Source organism: Apteryx rowi, unplaced genomic scaffold (genome assembly GCF_003343035.1).
Source record: "Apteryx rowi isolate R43461 unplaced genomic scaffold, aptRow1 scaffold_10, whole genome shotgun sequence".
Lineage (NCBI taxonomy): Eukaryota > Metazoa > Chordata > Aves > Apterygiformes > Apterygidae > Apteryx > Apteryx rowi.
In genome coordinates, this window is record NW_020447197.1 from 1,198,227 (window position 1) to 1,218,174 (window position 19,948).

At 40.5% G+C, this 19,948-nt stretch overlaps 1 protein-coding gene across 1 annotated transcript in view; it reads right to left on the reverse strand.

Annotated features, from left to right (window-relative positions):
* USP13 (ubiquitin specific peptidase 13) overlaps nucleotides 1-8,842 on the reverse strand; it is a 44,889-nt gene extending 36,047 nt beyond the window's left edge. The window contains exons 1-2 of the mRNA XM_026060623.1: nucleotides 8,732-8,842; nucleotides 4,499-4,559 (exon numbers count right to left, since the gene is read on the reverse strand). Coding sequence (XP_025916408.1) covers nucleotides 4,499-4,559; nucleotides 8,732-8,830 — 160 coding nt within the window. The 5' untranslated portion in view covers nucleotides 8,831-8,842. The remainder of the gene's footprint in view (nucleotides 1-4,498; nucleotides 4,560-8,731) is intronic.
* Nucleotides 8,843-19,948: the final 11,106 nt, after the last annotated feature.

Consider the following 19,948-nt stretch of genomic DNA (forward strand, 5'->3'; position numbering starts at 1 on the left):
TCCGAGTACTTCAAAACAGTTAATTCATGATCTAAGTTAGCTCTGCCTTTGCTCAAAACTGAGCTCGCACAGATTGCTCCCCCAGCAGATACAGTTATGGTAACTGATCTGGAAGAAGACATCTGTCCACAGCTAAGTTTTATGACAGCCACCTTACCAGCTCTGTTTAGCCTAGAGTCCAGTCCCTGGCACGGGTCAATAGGCACCCAGGAAGAGGGTATTAGAACAGGGCAAACATGTAGCGATTCTTCCCTAGGTGTGTACCTCCTAGCTTCCAGCCATCTATCTGTAGCTCAGGGACTTCTCATACCACTAGTTGTATCTATGTCATTGTGTCAGAGTCATTTCCAGAACTTTACATCATGAACTAGTCGAGTGCTTTTAAACTTCATTTATATTTTCATTTATATTCATATTCATTTATATTTTAGCATCTAAAACATTATGTGGTGATGAATTCCACAATTTAATTACTTGTTACAGGAAAAGGTACTTCCTCTGCTTGTTTTCCTTGCTGTCAGATAATTTTATTAGGAGACACCTAATTTTTGCAGTATGAGAAATAATAATATTCTTTCCCTATTCACTTTCTCCAGGCTGCTCATGATTTTTACACATCTCCATCATATTTTCTCCCTTCAGTCTTCTCTTTCTCCAGTCTGAAAAGTCAGACAGAGAGCCTTTTATCAGCTAGAAGCTATTCCACATCTCTCACCTTGTTGCCCTTCTCTGTTCCTTTCCTAGTTATGCTAAGATTTTTCTGGTTGTGGGAGTTTTTGTTGTTTTTTTGGAGAGAAAGAGAGAGAGTGAGAGAAAGCAAGAGCGTGTGCAAGACAGACTGCACGCGACAGATACTGCATACACCTCTGGTTACTCTGTTCAAAACACAGGCTCACTTCTCATTTATAAAGCAGAATAATAGAAAACAAAATAGAAAACATCACTCTATTCCTAATGTTTCATTTGATTTTTTGCTGCTGCTAACTACTGAGCTGGTATTTTCAGAGAACTATCGACACCGAGTCTCAAGACTACTTTTCCAAACAATAACAGCTAATTTAGACCCCATCACTGGGCACACACAAAGAGCTTCTCCTCTTGCATGTCATGTTTTGCATTTTTCAACATTTACTTCATCTATTGTTTAGTTACTCAGTAGCACACATTAAAAAGCACTTTTAGATTTATCTCCTGGATATTTTGATATCAATCATCAAAATCTGTCACCTCATTTTTCAATCACTTTCCATATCATTTATGATCACATTAATTCTTCATCATTACAATATTATGAAGGTCTTCACTGATAGCTTCTGGCGGTAGCAGGTCCAGGGGCACCCTGCTTTCTACTGTGAGAAGTGGGCCTCCACTCCCATCAATACAAGGATCTTCCCTCTTATTTCAAAAAACAGCAACAACAACAAAAAACATAGTTTGTTCTGTAATTGCTCTTATCCATGGATACATATCCATGTATCAAAGTATTCTAGCAGACCTGGAAACATTAGTTCACTTTGTAAAAGCCACAATGCTTTTTTTCCATTCTGTCATATTTATACAACTTTCTATTAGTTCTGCTCCTTACTTTTTCTTCCAGATATGAATATGAAGTTTAATATGAAAATTAAACTTACTGATGACACTTTTCCTGGTCCCATCATGCCCTTTTTCAAAACCACTGTCACATTTACCATACTGTAGCTGATTTGAGCAAGAGGTTACATACCACAGAAAGCCATCCAGCAATTTCTTATCTGAGCTGCTTCAAAAGCGATGTGGAATACTATCTGGTCCTATCAATTAATTTCTTTTCACTTTACATATTTGATCTAAAACTTCTTTGCATGATAGTCGCACATATTGACAAGCACAAAATAGCTTTAAACTTCCTAGCGTAGGTAACAAAGCAATGAGGATACTACTCCATGCGCTTTGGTGCAGACAGTCTGCTTTACATACCACCCCAAATCCCCAGAAAGCCAGGACAATCTGAGCTAAAGTTACCATATCCCCACTGCCTCGCAATACCTGAACAAGCTAGATTAAAGACAATTTACACATTTCTACCTACAATGTTGTTATGCCTCCTGATTACAACACAGAACTCCTACAGATAACAGTCTCCACCCTTCTCCAAAAAAAATCTCACACACACACACTTCACTATGGATCTGTCAATATTTGGCAAAAAATAAAGCTTACAGTGTGACTCAACCAGCCTGTGTTTCTATTGTATTCGCGGGATAGCAGCAGTGCTGGAAATCAATCAATGAGCATCCAAAAGATGTTTTCCTAATACCTAAGAGATTGAAAGGGGTTTAATAGCCTTAATAGCCTTACATCAAAGAGGATTATAAGCAGCAATGCAACAAATGCCCAAGCTGGACTGACTTTGAACACAAAGCTTAATTCTCTGGGCCTTCAGGGATTTATTCAGATGGAGACACCTAGAAACACAGTGATGTTAAAGTTACCATTGAACATTGCCTATTCTTGTCTAACGAAGTAAACCCTAAATGGCATGTATATATATGGGCTGATGACAGCCAGCTTAGTGCAAACCTCTATCACAGATCTCCAAGGTCACAGTGAGAAAGAGAAAGCTAAAAAGTTCAGTTCAGTTGAGAAGACAGGCAGTTCTGAACCAGTGAGGAAGCAGCCCTGTAGAGAGGGCCAGTGGGTTAAGAGATGAGATAACAAATTTTGCTAATCGCCTCTGCTGTCGCTTGCAACTCAGTCAACATAGCTGACCGCCATGTGCTTTCATTTCCTCAAATATGAGTAGTCAGGAATAATTCTTCACTCATTTCTTTAAGTATGGCAAAAAAAAAAAAATACAGATCCAAAGTACTGGATACAGAGCATTTGGATACGTTGGAAATACTACCTCAAGGACCAGTGCAGACAGTTGATACCATTTTACTTCCAGGCAGCAGGGATTACAGAGAGGACTACAGCAGAACAGATCAGATGAGATAAATTTTCACAAATGCATCAGATTCCAGAAGTCCTGGATTAAATAGCGACAGTTCAGTGGGCTAAATCCATCCCAGTGAAACTGCACTGCCTTCATAAATTAACTGGGACCAAGACAGTTGAAACTACTGCACCAGATCTACTCAGTGGGAGCAAAATGTTCATGTACAAGGATGGAATTTAAGAACTCCTCCAATACGGCGTATCAGAGACACGAAGCCACGTACAATGCGTGCTGGTATACCACAATGAGCCTCAAAGGTATGCAGTAAATCAGCAAGAATAAAGTTGACTGTGTTTTTGCACTTCTTGTTTACACTCACGTTGCTAACACTATACAACCATTGCTGCATTGCAGCCAGCTTTGTTTTTGAATCAACCAATAATTGTCCAGTGAGAAACATTATTTTTGATATAAACTAATAGTAAACGGCATTTAGAACCAGCATTTGTCAATTCACTCCTCATTAAATGGTTTCTTCCTACAAAAAGAGTTTCATCTGTTTATGACCCATCTTACTAAGACTTCTATTCTCTAAGCTCTCCTCGCAAAACTTACTCCAGACGTTAACAACAACAACAATTTAATCAATCACAATCTGCAAGGGCTTCTTAGGGACACATTCCACAGATCAAAGCAATTCCAATGAGAGGCCATGCTATTGTTCCCCCCTAGCCATAAGAGCTGGCAATTGTAATGAAAATATTTAACCTCTTCGTCACCAGAAGAAAAATTCACTTATTTGCTGTTGGTACAGAAAGAATAAACAATGTAAGACTCAGAAAACTACCACAAGGGGTGGGATGAGGGAGGATACAGGCATTGCAGCAAGTTCCCCCATACATATCTATGAGGCCCTCAGGTTTTCTAGACAATCTGAATCAACTGATATCAAAGAAAACCAGGTTTTGATGAAAGAGATACATCAAGAAAACTATGCTTTCTGTAAAGTGAGGGGATAATGGTGGACATAACAGAATAGGAACTCATAAAAGAGGGTCGTGATATACGTACTGCTGCATTCATCACAGGAGAGACCAGAACAATCACTTAAGAGCGTTTACCTGTGTAATAACGTCAGTGAAGTGAAAACAACCCTTCCTGTGAACAGCTGCTGAGCAGAACAGTGCCACACTGGGGCCCTGCTATATCGAAGCATTAAGTACAGATAAATGTTTTAATAAAAGGTGTTATGTGAATATTATAAACAGAGGGAAGGGACAGAACTAATCAAAAAGCATCTATCAAGCTTTAAACTGCTGGAGGATAGTTGAGGGGCCAATTTAGCTTAAAATAAATGTTTCATTAATATGTACATTTATTTCCAAATACACATCAAAATTCCTAAGAATTACTTATTGCTTGGACAAACTTTAAAAACTAAAATGAAAAAGGAAAAAAAAACTCAGAAAAAGAAAACCCACAAGGAGCCCCAAAGCCAGACACAATGGTGAACAGAACCCAAGTACGCATGCAGACAGGGTCAGGAAGGGATTGTGCAAAAGCAGCTGTTCACAATACCTAAAAATAGCTTAGCATTCCTCCTTTTTGGTAAAGCTCCACCAGATGCCCCTGGTACCTTCTGGAAAAGAGAAAGAGACAATTAAAAATCCATCAAGTGAAACAAAAGTGAATCAGTCACAACTCCACACCTTCACCATTTCTGAGAGGCAAAACAGATCTGTTCATGATCCCTCTGTTAAATGACAGCCCTTACTGAGAAAGAATGCAAATTCTCTTCATTCACCTCTGACAAGGAGACTCGACTCATCGCTGCTTGCCACCCTTAAGGAGTGAGAAAGTAAGCCACCATCCGAATCCTTTCACTTTCCTCTACTAGCAATTAAGCAGAGCATGTCTAATGGTGACTGCTGTCCTGTTATCAAGATGGGACATGGAGTATCACTCAGACCTCCCACCACCGGATGCCTACAGTATTTCTTAATGACTAAAGCTAGAAAAAAAGAAAAAAAAAGAAATTGGAATAAAAGATTCAATATTCCATAACAATTTTCAGTATGACCACTTCACTGTGATCCCTTAGCTCAGCTAATTTTCTTCTATCCAGAAAAAAAATCCCTGTCAGTCAGAATCTAAGCCTGCTTCCATTAATATCAATCCAAGTTATGACCATGCTCTGTTAGTATTAGAGAGTATGGAGGAAACCTGGCAAAACCCAAGCAACAGTTCAGGGGGGATTATTTTTTTTTTAATATAGTTAAACTACACATCAAGAGATAGTAACTTCCCACACATTCCACTGACACTCATTTTCAAGCATCAATTTCTCAGTTCCAAATAGCTCAGATTACTGGGTAAAATGATAGTAGCTGAACAAACGTATAAGTCAATGCACTCACTATTACATGTTGTCTATTTAAGCTGTTCATTAACATGCGTTATTAAATCAAATCACTAAATAACCTCTGTAGCTATAATGTCAACATGATTTATTATATAGTCTATAATGTTAGTGTAAGTGGTGAGGTTGTTAGGTGACTTTTTTTTTTTTTTTTTGATAATATTGGGATACAACAGGTGGAGAGAAACCAGCCAAGAACCTGTCAGCCTAGGGAAAGTTCATGTTTGCCTCTGCTCTTCGGTAGGTGAAACGGTCACATATTTTGGGTGGTTCCCTTCACCACATAAATAAAGCTTTGGCCAAAGCAAACTGCTTGAATCATCAGTAAGGTCTTGTAGGCCATAGGAAATTTTTCCATTCTTAGAAAGAGCAGATGCCAACTAATACTCCTTGGCTGCACTTAAGAACAAAACCTATTATCCCTACAGATGAACCCTATGGAAAGGGAGTCAGGGATGCAATGCCAGCAATAAAAAAAATACATCATTTTCCTCAGTGAAGTGAAAAATAACAAAACATTCTTTTTTTTTTTTTTAAATACTACTGGAATTTAACAAGTGGAAAGAGATTAGCCAAGCAATCTGTTCTTATTCTAAAATAGCAGCATCAAGATACAGTACAAACTGAGTATAAATACAAAAATATTATAATACACACATCCCCAAGATCAGAACTTCATAACTAAGAAATATTGTTTCCAATACTGGGAAGCTCCATTTGAATTTTGATGACTCCAAGCAGAATGTTAGGAAAGTCATTAAGACCAGAAGTCTCAAAGAAGCAGCATTCACATGGAGTGTTTCTATCACTGATAGCCTAACATTAAATGCTTCAGCTTGATTTTCCAAATTGCTGAATATTTCTAAACTAGAGCTGCAGATGCCCAATATTCCTGAAAAAATCAGGACCTAACAGTTTTTGCCTCAGTTTCTCCACCTCTCAGACAGCACTGAACATGTTCCTCATTCAGTTAGAATTCAAAATTCTTTTGTAACAGATGTGACACATGCAGCAAACGGGAGTCTGCACAATGCATCAGCTTTGGCATTAGATTCCGTTTGTGATGTTTCTCATACAAGGTGTCAGTTGTCCTATTTTACATTTCCATAATCTGCATCGACTGCTAAGTTTTTAAAACACAACTGTCATTGTATGATATCCGGGAACCCACCACTGCAGTAAATTTCATACTACTCTGTCCAGTGTTTTCAACAGGGCCTGAGGTATCACTATAGCACCAAGCTAAACCTCCACCCTGGGCTGAATACTACTGGGCAGTCATATACAACAGTCATATACTATAGCAGAGTGGCTGATTTCAAAATTCTGAAAAGTGAAATTCTCCAAAAAAAATCCATTTTGTTGATTTAGTTAAGGATTTTACCAGAGGGTGCTCCATAACTTGCTCTAGCAGACATTTCTGATGACTGAGCAGATGTCTCTGGTGCTGATCTGCTGCTGGCAGACACTGTAGCTCTACTTATGCCAATGGATTGAAGATCTGACCCTTGTTTTCTAATTAAATTGTGCCAGGATACATAACTGACATTTATTCCAAACACCTTTGGAAGCAAACAAGGATTTCTGCAGCAATGCACTGCGTTCTGCAAGCACGATGCCAAGGGAACCACAAGCTAAAACAGCAGCCTGGCCAAAAGAATTCTAAGACAGTACATCCAATGCCTTTGGTTTTACTGTATCATACACCATCAAAAGCTTGGCTTAAAAAAACAAAACTACAGTGTAGCATGTGCCAGACCCTTCATAAGACTGTTTCAGTGAAGGCCTGATGTTTCACATTGCTCAGAAGAAAACTTGGATAGTGAGTAAGAAGCAATAGTCATGGTAATCAAAATCCAGAGCTAACATATGAGGAATCCTATCTATGGCCCATGTTAGATGACAAAATCATCACCCGTACTGTATAGTCAGAACCTCTTCCACACCATGTGATCCAGTGCACCAGCGTATCCCTCCCCCCCTCCCCCCAAACACACACATCATGCCCCTCTGCTACATCACAATTCACAAGAAGAAAAATAGCATCCACTGAACTAGTTCAATCAAAGGTGTACTCTGAACTGAACAACTATCAGTATATTTGTTTCTCCCTTTTGGACTTCTTCAGTCAAATCCTTACCCAGGAAAGGGTTTTCTGAGGCCTCATTTTAATCCCAGTTTACTTTAAAATTGAAAATTCCCAGGTCACTTTGGATGACCAATGCTGGAAGAAATTTACATACAAGGAACCCTGACATGATTTCTGCCCACCTGTCTCTAGTCAGAGATATCATCCTTCAAGAGTGCTAAATTCAGAACTATTGCTAAAACTAGACTAGGTTCTACGAGAACTTACAGTTAACAATGTGAAGGAAATGTAGTTATCACTCTTACAAGGAGAGGCAATTCTAAAATATAACAAACACCACCACCAACTCCAACCTGGGGGACATGTCATCTGCCTCACCATAATTCATCAGACAAAATATGAATAGTCATCCACCAGAAATAAATTAAGTCATCCGGGCACCAGGGCCTTCATCACCCAGGGGAATCACTGCTGTAGAATGAAAAACAGGAAATAGTCTGTCCCGCTCTGAGCAGCTATTTTAGGCCCTCTAACTGGCCAAAAGACACAGAGCTCACAGGAGAATGAACCAGAAGCAAACTCAGTGCCTTCCATATAGCTCAGATCAGAAGTCTTTAAGAGCTTTTCAAAGACACCAGACAAATCACAGAGAAACAGATGTTATGAAACACTGGTTATAAATTGCTGTTAATATGCAGTGACATTATGGAAGAACAGTGAACAGGAAGTTTGTACGTATACATCCATGTGTGGGAGGGTGTAACACTGTCCGCAGGCAATGTCTGGATCTAGAATCCAGTATCAGTTTAAGCTGAGTTTTAAATCACAGGCCAGGCTGGGATTAAGGCTCGTGATTTAAATCCTAGGATGAAAAGAAATCCTGACACCTTGAGCTGAAACGTCACATAAAAAAAGCCTCAGAAGCTTCCAGCCAAATCTGAACCAAAACCAGTAAATCTACACTTCAAAGGCAGGTTGCTAAAAAGTATTTAGTTACATACAATATGTATACAATACGCGGAAGCATGTAGTAAAGAATCAGTAGAAGTGGGGCAATTACCTGCATCTTTGGGCAACAAGCTGCCTTTAAGAACTGGTCCTTTAGAGCTTGTGATTCAGCACAGAAGTGAAATTATATGATGCGTTGGGATCCAAGAACCTGAATCTGACAGCCAACCCCAAATACAAGCATGTTCAGTTCTGTCATTCAAAATTTGGTCTATATCCAAAATGCGTCATCTAAACAAGCAAAAGAGACCCAAGAACTGCCTGGGGTAGTCAGTTGGGAAACCACAAATCTCACCTCTATCACATGTCGTTTCAGATGCATATATACACACTGTCCTGTTTTCCGGTAATGCCTTTCAATGTGTTCCCTTCCAAATCCCAGAAACGTGTTCATGCACACATAGAGACCTCCTTCAGAATCCTAAAAGGAATGACACAAACAGTTACAGCAGAGAAGGAAGTGAACAGGATAGGAAGGGATCAGCAAGCAGAAAAATCAAAGAATTGCAGACCCTGCCTGCAATCAACCAAGAACTTAAAACATGACTTTCATAGCACAGAACAGCGTTTACATTATCAGCCCTCTAAGAACCTTCCACACCCTATCACAGCACATAGCAACTCATTGAAATGGGTTACTTTAAAGCTACAGATTAGTGAGTATCCAAACTGGAGGTCTAAAGTTGGTCTTGAAAAATTCCACTTGATTGCCCAATCCATGAGGGAACTGTAAGCATGGAAAATTGTAAGGCATAGAAACAATGAAGCATAAACATTTTTTTGAAATAGCAAAGCTTTTGGGGGCCACTTGATTGCAAGAATAACATTCCAAATTGGAAGCGGTGCAGAACTGGTGGTTCAGAACCGGATTCAGGCACAACTTCTGCTGTTGATCACAATCTTATCTGAGAAAAGTAGATCTCACAAGTGACCTCATGGCTCTTAGAACTGGGTAACAAGGAAATCGGCAAGTATTTGGGAAACATTTTTCAGTACCTATCAGAGATTTGCTCTACCCATGCAATCAGAGTGCTTGGAGGCAAGGGCACTACAAAGGAAATGTAAAGATACATATTCCTGGTATTGATTACAAAGGCTGACATTCTGGTAACGTAACCTGGCAGGAGTCCCATTACTTTTTGCTCCCCCAAAAGCTGGGTGTTGATGGGTTTGCATCACTGCCAGACCTCTCCTACATCATTCAGACTGCCAGGAGGACATTCAGTCACATGGCCCATAGGTGTTGGATCAATTTTTCAAGCCCTCTTTAGTGCACATTGTTTTGAAGAGATGGTGCATAACAAAGAATGGGCTTTTTAGAAGCACTGTGACCTTCCTTCTATTGTGAACTTTTTTGTGCTGTTGGATGGTACAGAACACCCCATGTTCAATTCACCAAGAACAACATGAGCTGAACTCATCTATAGGCACCTTAGGGGAAAAAAAAAAATCAGGATCTCCATAACAAGTCACCAATAGTTTCTAAAAGACATTTGTTAGGAACGTACATGCAATTATGTATTGATTGAGAATTGTTACAGCAACAATTGCATATAGAGGAAGATCCTATACAGCAAAAAACAGTGATCAAAACTGTAGTTAGGAAATGTAAACACCAAATTACTTTATAAACCATCTGATTAACCAAAGGTCACTCAAAGGCTCACAGAAGAGCGCAAGTCACCAGATGTATGCAAAACCAACAACTTTGACAGGGTACTTTCCCACACCGTGACACATAAAAGATACTTAAAAGTCAGGTATACCTTTCTCCAAAGTTTTGGAAGGCAGCAGTCTCTACTCTACTTCTGACCCCAGCCAGTCCCCTCTCTGAGTGAGCACAGAGCTGCCCATCCTGCCATGGCAGACATCACATGAATTAGGCTCTCTCCCATCCTGTGGACTGGAACAAGTAGCAGAGGACAGGCAGATCTCCACCACTTTCCTAACCAGCGCCTTATTCACAGGTCCCTTCTCTTCCAGAAAAGGAGGCTGAAGGGCTGATTGTGTTAAGCAGTTCTTGCTCATTTAAGAGCAGACACAAATCAGCTGAGGCCTGACAAGTCTCTCCTCTTCCAATACTGCCCCAAAAATCAGGTTTGAATGTGCCGCTCTAAACCCAGTTAATTCTCCCCAACTCTTTTTAAACACTGTACTGAGTATATTTACTGACTGTAAAACTTGAAGAAATCTGAACTTCAAGCTGACCTGCCACCTTCATCCATACATGAATGCTATTTTTTAAGACATGCTCATTTGTATCAACACTACTAAAGGACTGAAGAACTGGCTCTTAAACACCAGCAAATACTGGTACTTCTGCAGTGGCAAGCAGAAGCCATGGACCTGGAGAACAGAACAAGAACCAGCAGAGCTGGGAGAGGACAGGAAAGAAGGAGAGATCAGAGAACGATATTTGATTGCAAGACTAGAAAATATCCCAGTCTCTTCTGGTTTTCTTAATGTGAGCCAAAACAGATGAGCTCTGGCTTTTCAGATTTAGCTGAATGACAAACACATAATGAACCACGCAGCCCTTGCTTTACCTACCTCAAAAGGACAAAAAGTTGAACTGAGCATTTCAGGATTCAAATCTGTGAACTGAAGCAAGTGTTTAGAGTGTATGTCATTCAAACTTAACATATACCGTGAAGTCATTCAATCAGCATCTAGATATTACGATGGTCTCTCCACAGAGCAAATAATAAACTCTCTAGCCATCTCATTTCTGATCCACATAACACCCAAGATTCTATTTAAAAAACAATTCCTTTAAATTGGAAATCCTCTAAGCCTTCAGAACAAGGCCACTATTTACAATTGTGCTCAAAAGTAATAAAGCACTTAAAAGAAAATTCCACATCTGGTATTTAAAATGTACATAATATACAATAATGTTTAAAATACAGCCTGTGTATTTTAAAGTCCACACACTCTTACACAGATTTATCTAGTTTAAGGCCAGTAACACCTTGGCTCTCTGCTTTTACATCCTGTATTCCAAACCATCATGTATTATCTCTTTCTCTGAAAAAGTCAAGGATGTTTCCTCTACAAGAAAATCCTGTAGATATCCAGCCTATACTAAAAAAAAAAAAAAAACAACCTGTATTGTCAGTCCAGGGATCTCAGGAACTTTGTTTACAATTTTGTTTTCTTAGAGACCATTCTCTCTTTCTTTGGAGGGAACCCAAGACAGGACAGAACTTTTTTCTGATAAGCAGCCTATGACAACAATCTGACACTTTCAGTATACAAGCTAAATGTAGAATCTGAGTAAGTTGGTTGTGGTTACTAACAAAACAGTTATTTCTCCTGGAGAGAGCAAGCAGGCTATTCTTTCACCCAACCTGCAAAGAAGTGGACACAACATTCAAAAGCCTAAAAGGTCACAGCAAAACGGGGCAAAGGCTCTCCCCCATGTAAAAAAGCCACCCTTGCATAAGGCTGCAAAAAAGATTACACGCCTGTTTGGTGCTCAAAGCACACTTGACTGTGATCTAAGACAGGCTTTGTGCTGGTGAATTTAACTCAACTGAGAACACAACCAGTTCTGGAAGGAACAGTATTTCTACATAGCTGTAGCATGTAAATCTTTGTAACTGATGCTCATTTTAAAAGTGTGTGAATGTTTATGCTGGAGAAAGCTAACATATCCAAAGCACCAAAGACCCTATTTTATAGCAGAAAAATATAACCTCATGTCCTGAGAGACAGAAGTAGGAATTTTAGCATTTTCTTCTCTCTCGCCTCAGCATGTAGTGGGCTTAGTATGAAGTTTAGGACAGAGCAATATATGGACATTGTTTTCTCTTACTGCTCCAGTCTCAAGGCATTATTAGGACAGAAGCTTGTACTTACTGCTCCGGCTACAGGCCATAATCCCTACGCAGAAGGCCCATCCACTCAAGAGTAGACTGGTCTTCTTACCCTCCAAGCAGAAGAAAACATGATTGCTCTTCACTGCATTTCTTCCTGTTTTTTGCTGCTTAGATAGTCCCAGCCACAGTATGCCTAGTGCTTTATTAATAGGGAGACATACTGTCCACACCACAGAGGAAAGTATTTAAAAAAAAAAAAATCGGCTCTTTTTACTTATTTAGATAATATTTTATGCTTTGCAAAGCTAGGAGGAGGAAGCAAAGGGACAAGGAATCCACAGAGACAAAATGCTGGAATGAGACAGTCACTTCCTCCCAGGCCTTGAAGGGAAAAACAGAGCAAGGAAGCTGGTGGATGAGAGATCTGGCAAACACAAACACCAGTCCACAATGAAACTGAGTGAGATCAACATCTCACTTCACACAAGTTCATGGCACCAGACACCAAGAGCTTTCAAACACTACTAACCTGATCTAGATTTGAACTTATAACCTGTATCCCGTTACCAATCCCCAAGTCATTTAGTCCCCTCAGGGAAATATAGGGTTTAGCAGTTTCAGTTCCTGATGTGGCTCAGACAATAATGAATTTATAAAAGACCTATTGTGGTGATGTATATCTACTGACACGGCAAACAGTTACAGACTTGGGTGCAATGTCTGCAGCACAGCTGTTTGCTTTAGATCCACCAGAACAATGGTAAAATTTACCAATAAAGGTATCGGAGAAGGGAGTAAAATGGCAGCTCTAGTCTTCATGAGTCTCTATACCCCAAATATAAAGAATTAACAGTTTGTTCTTCCCATTAAAGATAATATAAAAAGCCCCAATAATGACAAAGAGTCGGTCACTGGAACCCCTGCATTCTGCAATATGTTCCCATAGAAATGTGTCCTGACAAAAGCAATGGCCATGCAGGCTCTATTCAGAGTGACTGTTCATCAGTAATCACCATTACTAATGTGGTGGTGGCCACAAGACTCCTGTTGTATAACCACAATCCAATCTTTAATGTATTTGAAAAGTTACAGGAACATTCCTAAAATACAAATATTGCACTGAAACCCACATTAGTGTAATTAAATGGCAGGCCTTTTATTTCAAGACTCTTCAAAAGGCTAAAAAAGAATAATGAGTTTCAGCTATGAATATTGGTCTGAACAACACACAATAATTTACCATGTAGAATAAAAAGAAAGCCTGTATCTCTCATGCACCAATACTACCTACAGCGAAACAGTGAGGAAAAAAACACAGCCAACTGACTGAATGCAAGAATACACAGAGGTTGCCTTGGCACAAGAGAGTCCACTTCCAAGCTTTCACCACAACAAATATAGTAATACTCCCTTCGGGGGGGGGGGGGGGAATCAACCTGCAAAGTGGATGCTGAAGGCCAGGAATCTATCTAGTCACATTCAAAAGTACTATGGGGTTTGAATGCAGGCATAAGTCTGCTTTTTAGACAACTGTCCTCTTTCACCCAAAAGTGACAAGAAAGCAATGGCGAAAAAAGGAAAAGGAGAAAATGAATAGTAAGAAGAAGGTAAAACTGGGCATGCGGCAAAGAGGAGGAGAGGAGAGAACCAACAGAATCAGAAAAAAAGAACAGAACAAGACAGTCTTACACAAGTATTGGCATAAAAAAAATGTATAAACAGTGAAAACAAGCCATGAATTAAAGGAATTGGTGAAGGAGGAGAGACAGGAAAAGAAGAGCTGGGTCAAGCAGAAAAAGAAAGGAGAAACAATCTGGCAGGAGGAAAAAAAGAACAGGGCTTCCAGTAACTAGATTTCTAGCTACAAGTGAAAAATAAATCCCAGCCCCCTCCTCCCTTCATCCTTAAAAAAGGGGGGAAACAAATTTCAAAGTTACTATTTTATCACATTGCTGTGATAGCAGTATGCAAAATACTGAACAGCTTGAAGAAAGAAAACATCACTGAAATCAAAAATGTATCAGGATTCTGGGGTTCAGATGTTATGTGGAAAACTAGATAAAGTTATAACAACAAATATATCGGAGTTTTGCAAGGTTTAAAATCCTCAAGGTCTTGGGTTAAACGCTACTTACTAGGCATTATGCAGAATATTTTCCTAAGAGCATATTATTATTTCATGACTGCTTAACAAAGGTATCCGTTCTCTCCCTTGTAGCTTCTGATACTGGACACTCTCAGAGATGGGCACACGGACACAAGTCCAATCCAGTACAGCATTTCCAACATTTCATTTGAAGAAAAAAGCCACAAGGGCCAGCCAGACACCAAAATGAAACCAAACCATCATTCTAAGACATGGTTCTAGATGTCATTCATGTACACAAGCCCTACAGGACTCCAGACCAGGACACACATCATTCTGAAGCAGCATCGTGTACAAGTCACATTCACGGCAGCAACAAGGCTTCAAGGTAAGTGTGCAGATATGATGACAAAACTAACATGAGGTCATGGGGACTCGTGACCTACGCCAAGGAATAAAGAACTTACACCCAGCAATCAGCACTGTCTGTGATTGTATCATCCAGGTGCGATTTGTGTAGGTCACTGACAGAGACAGCTCAGATCCAACAGGGTTTATTAGCTCAAGCCTAGTACCACAACTCAAGCAGTGTGACCTGTACTGCTTCCATGGTACCTTAGATTTAGAGACAGTTTGATGAGTTTTGCACTGTGCAGAGTCCTAGCTGTACAGTTCTGTCGGTCACGAAGCCAACACTGTGTTTCCAGAACAGAAGAGGTCACAGGAAACCTAATGGCGCTCCACAGAGACTCAGCAGAGCTCCAGATGGGTTATGAGCTCATCTGCATCTCTCCAGCACTACAGGTACCTTACTATCAAAGTCTCACCACTACTCAAAAAATTCCAGCCCATCATTACTCTGGTAACAGCAAGTTAGCTAAAGTTCAGTCAGTCATGGAAATGGAGAGAAAGGCCAGTTAGATCCAGATTTAGATCAAACCCACAGAAGTGTACTATGCACACACACTCTGGTTGTTCTTCAAAGCTGCATGGTATTTTCTCCTTTGTGAACAACTGCAAGTACAAGCGTCACTGATTTAACAATTCTCTAGCTTTGGAAGACTGGAAATAGCAGTAATAATTAAGTTAACCCTAGTGTCCTAGTGTACTCCCAGCCTGCAATGAACTCACCCATCAGACTTCCCAGGATCGTCTTGGGATGTAGTGCTGCTCAGATTTTATGAATTAGTATCCATCACCAAACAGCAATTCACTGTATAAATAATTTGGAGTTATTTTGCAACTAGAACAAAATAATTTGCCAGGAATACTCAAGTTGCCTGGGTGTAGTCAATCCTCTTATTTTTATTTCCTCACTGCTGCTCCCATCCCATCAATATAAACAAGATACCTGCCTATCCTTCCCAATCAGAGGCCCAGTGACTTTCTAATTTTCTTCAAGGAATATTGGCCAAAGGAACAGCCAGATAGGATATACTTCCTGCTAGAAAATTACATACAGCATGGTCACTGATGTCCATTACCCACTGCAAACTCTCAAGGATTTCAGTCTCAACTGTACTGTCTGATAAACAGCAGAGCATTAGCACAGTTTAGCCTTTGGGAATTGTCCTAACATAACCACTACAAACTTCCCAAGCCACAAAAATGAAGTTAGCAAGATCCACACAGGAAGTTTTTGTCAGCAGCAAGATTTTCCAGCAGTGTGAGGCCAAGCTTTAAGCTGCTCAAACAAACACAATCCTGTAATCTACAGAAACCAGACTGCTTGGTCCCATAGCTGTGTTGGACTCATGACCTACGCTGTAGTTGTAACATCCAATGCCCTTTCTGTACTCCAGTTTATATCCCTTTTCTGGCAATCATCTCTCCCTCTGATATGTCTGGTCTTAAACGATCAGAGGTTTTGGGGAAAGGGATCCCATTTAAAGGTGGAATTTCCCACTGACTCCTGTACTTCTGTATAGATAACAAGCTCCGCAGTGGACAAAAGATTATGTAAATACAATCTTTCTGCTTCCCACGTTCTGCTGAACAATACAAAGTCAAGTTCAGCTGCCAACAAAGGAAGAGAGGTCGCAGCAGACAAAATAACAGAGAGAAGAAACCTGCATCAGAGCAGCACAGATACAGGAAAGAAAACCATCACCAGAAGGGACTGTGCATCAGGTCCCAAGAATGAGAAGTACAGGATTTGATCATTCAATTTGTCAGAAAGTGGTAGGCTAGTACAGCTTCTGGGGCCAGTCACTAGAGGGAGCAATACTCACACCAGGCCTTGCTTGTATTTTGTAGGCTGCCTTCCTTCCCTTCTGAATTCCAGTATAAAGAATCAAAGGTTAATTGGAGTAGAAGCCCTCATCAGGGAAACACAGTTTTTCTAGAAGCCACCAAAAAAAGAGAGTAATTAAAAATTAAGTCATATAAAGGCACATTTTCTAATCTTCTGAGACTAGCAAACTAAAAACTGTCAATAGAGCTCTCGAATGCACAGAAACTCTTCTCCTGTTCCTCCTGTCTTTTCTGGAGACTAACCCTAGTACATTTTGCTGGAAATAGGCCAAATCTAAGGACATGAATTTTAGATTTCAGAAAAGCATTGAGTTGACTCGCTCATTTATCTAGTGGCCCTTTTAACAATACTACTTTTCTGACAAGATCACTGTGCTGGTATTAATCCACTTGGAAAAAAATATACCGAATATCCACTTGTACCTCTCCTACGCTCACGCTTCTGAAATCTCGAAACTAGTGACGCTCTTTGTAGCACAGTTCAAAGTCTCCATTGTTCTCAGATCTTTACTCAGGGAAATAAGATTTAAAACTCACTGAAAGAGAATGGCGAGTCAAGAGATGCTGAGAAAGAGGAGTGAAACCACCTCTATCTACTAGAACGTGGATCTTCAGTGACACTATACTGGTTAAATCCGGACAAGAAGACACAACCAACAGACTGACAAAAGACTCTGCAAAAGCAACGTATTGCGGCGCATTTAAATTCACACAACAGGAACTAAAAGATGAAGCCACTCACACACAGTACCTCATTTTCCTTGGCACCCCTTGACCAAACAGCTCTGGTTTTGACTATCCCACTGGACCTCCTGGTCTTTTTCAAAATTGCTGGAGAACCCTTCTCTATAATAATAGCACTTCGCACCCTAATACCCATAGATCTGACAGCGTTTACTGTATTTTAAAGATCGCAATACTCCCTTGCAGGGAAGGTAATAATATACCTTGCATTGAGCTGACTCCAAACAGAGAAGTGCTGAAGTTTCAAGTTTAACAAAGAACATATTTGAAATGGCAAAATGAGAAGATGCAAGGAAATACTGAGAAATAAGCTTACAATGGAAAACACCTCCTCAGCTGACAAAGTTATCTGGAATTTTACTATTGACAATAAATCCCAGAGGATATGTTTTTAACATTGATTGTTTGCTTTAATATTATAGGGGAGAAAAATGCGCCTCTTTCAAAAAGAAGCAGACACCTCAATAGGAAGTCGCTCACTTAGGTTATACATAGTTGACCTAGGAAAATAAGTCACTAAGCCAACCTAATACAAAGCATACAGAGATAAACACCTTTCTTTAGCCAAAGGAACAATCTGTGTGTATCCTTATTTCACCTTCCTTCTGGATGGAAGACTCTAAAAACAAAGTTTTGCCATTTTCAAATTTGCAAATGATGGTGTTTTACCCCCAAAAGCACATATTTGTCTTTTAGAATCAGCTATCCTAGAAGCAATACCCAAATATCTGTTATATGACATGGGAATAATAAATACATTTTCTGAGACAAGTCTTTTACCCAACTAAGTTGAGGACCAGTGCAGGCTGAAAAGCTGTGGAAAACTAGACAATAGAAACTGAGCCTAATATAATTTTTACTGGTATTGCATGGGTTCAATCAGAGCCTTTTGCCCAGTGAATACCTTTAAAGAAAAAGTCTCTAATGGCTGAGGACAACATTTTCAAAAACCTGAATCTCTTCCCAGTAAAGTGAATGGGATGAAACATTTTTGAAAATCACACCTGGTGATTCCAGCTCCTTTTACTATGTTTATATATAGCTTTTGTTAAGTTTATTTGAGCTCTGCTCAAATGCTTTATGTTTTGCTCAAATACATTGTTTTGCTAAAAAAAAAAAAAAAGCTTTTGCTGTGTTTATTTGACATTTGCTGGGGGGAGAGGTGTTAATTAATGCTTTTTAATTTGTAGCAGAAATTGATATCCCTTCCTACGGGTTAAAGGAAACTTTTTATAAACCGTAAGGTCCAAGAAGCCTAAAAGTGCTATTTCTAGTGTTCATCCAAGCAGAAATTTGAAGAAAAGATTGTGGTATATTGATTTCCCCCCTCCCCAGCCTTATTTAGTATATAATGCAATTAGTGCCTCTGCAGTAGAGTCTGATCTGGCAATTTTAATCAGACCGCCTCCCGGTACAGTCAGGGCTGCTGGGTGACACTTGAGATCTGAAGAGTGCGGGTAAAAATAACCTCTGCTCAACAAGACATGATGAACACCAAACAGCTGAGTCACCTTTGAAACCAATTTTGATTTTTTGTATTAGAGGGAAATATTAAAGAGGGAGGGATAAAGCACTCAAAAATCCATCTCAAACGTATCTTTCATTGACTATGCTGTCACGTATGCTGAGCTTCCTTGAGATTGCTGTCATTGACTTTAACTTTACGTCAATACGGAGCGCTCAATCGCCGCTGAGAAACCTCGACTTAATGTAGAGAAGCAACTTTTAAAAAAATTTCGACTCCATTTAAAAAGTGTAATTTCTAAACACCTGTTTCTTACGCAGTACCCACTCGATATTTATTAACGTTTCCAATGTTTTCAAAGTTAAAAACGAGTAAGGCCCCAAACCTGCAACAGAATACGTGCATCTGCAGAGCTTGTGGATGCTTTGCAAGACAACCAAAACGTGATAGAAAGTTACCGTGCATCAAACATTCATTTAACAACAAACTAAATAAGCTAGTGGGAAAATACAAGTTCTCTGAAGTCCAGTGATGTAACTGAAACCCCGGGAGGGAAAGTATTTCAGGAAGACTTTCACACTGATTTTCAGGTTGAACCTTTTCTTTGAAGACTTCCTTAAAAAGATCTCAAACGGGAGCATAAGCAGCGATACGGCAGGCAAGCGGAACCACCGGCTTGCTTCTAGCCGAGAATACGCGGCCGGGAACGGCAGCTCCTCCTGCTTCTTGCTCTCTCGGGGCGAAAGCAAGAGCGAGGGAGCCGGCGGGAGAGCACGCGCAGCCCGGATCGCCAGGGGCTACTCCCCGGGCGGTAAGTTTCCCGGAAAACACAGCATTCCCGTGTCTGATCGGGCATTTCAAGTGCCCCGGCGAGGAAGAACCGCACCGCACCGCACCGCGCCCGCCGCGCCGGCACCTCCCGCCATGCCGGCGGCCGCCAGCCGGGGCGCCGCGGGCCGCGCAGGGAAACGCGGCCGAGGAGGGGGCGAGGGGAGCGGGGCGCGGGCAGGCCGAGGCCTGGCGGAGGGGCAGGTCGGCAGCCGGCGGCGGCGGCTTCGCTGCACTCACGGGCGAGTCGTAGGAGAAGGCGCACTCCGTCTTGTAGACCCGGTCCCCGGACTTGGGCACCCGGATCGTGGGCAT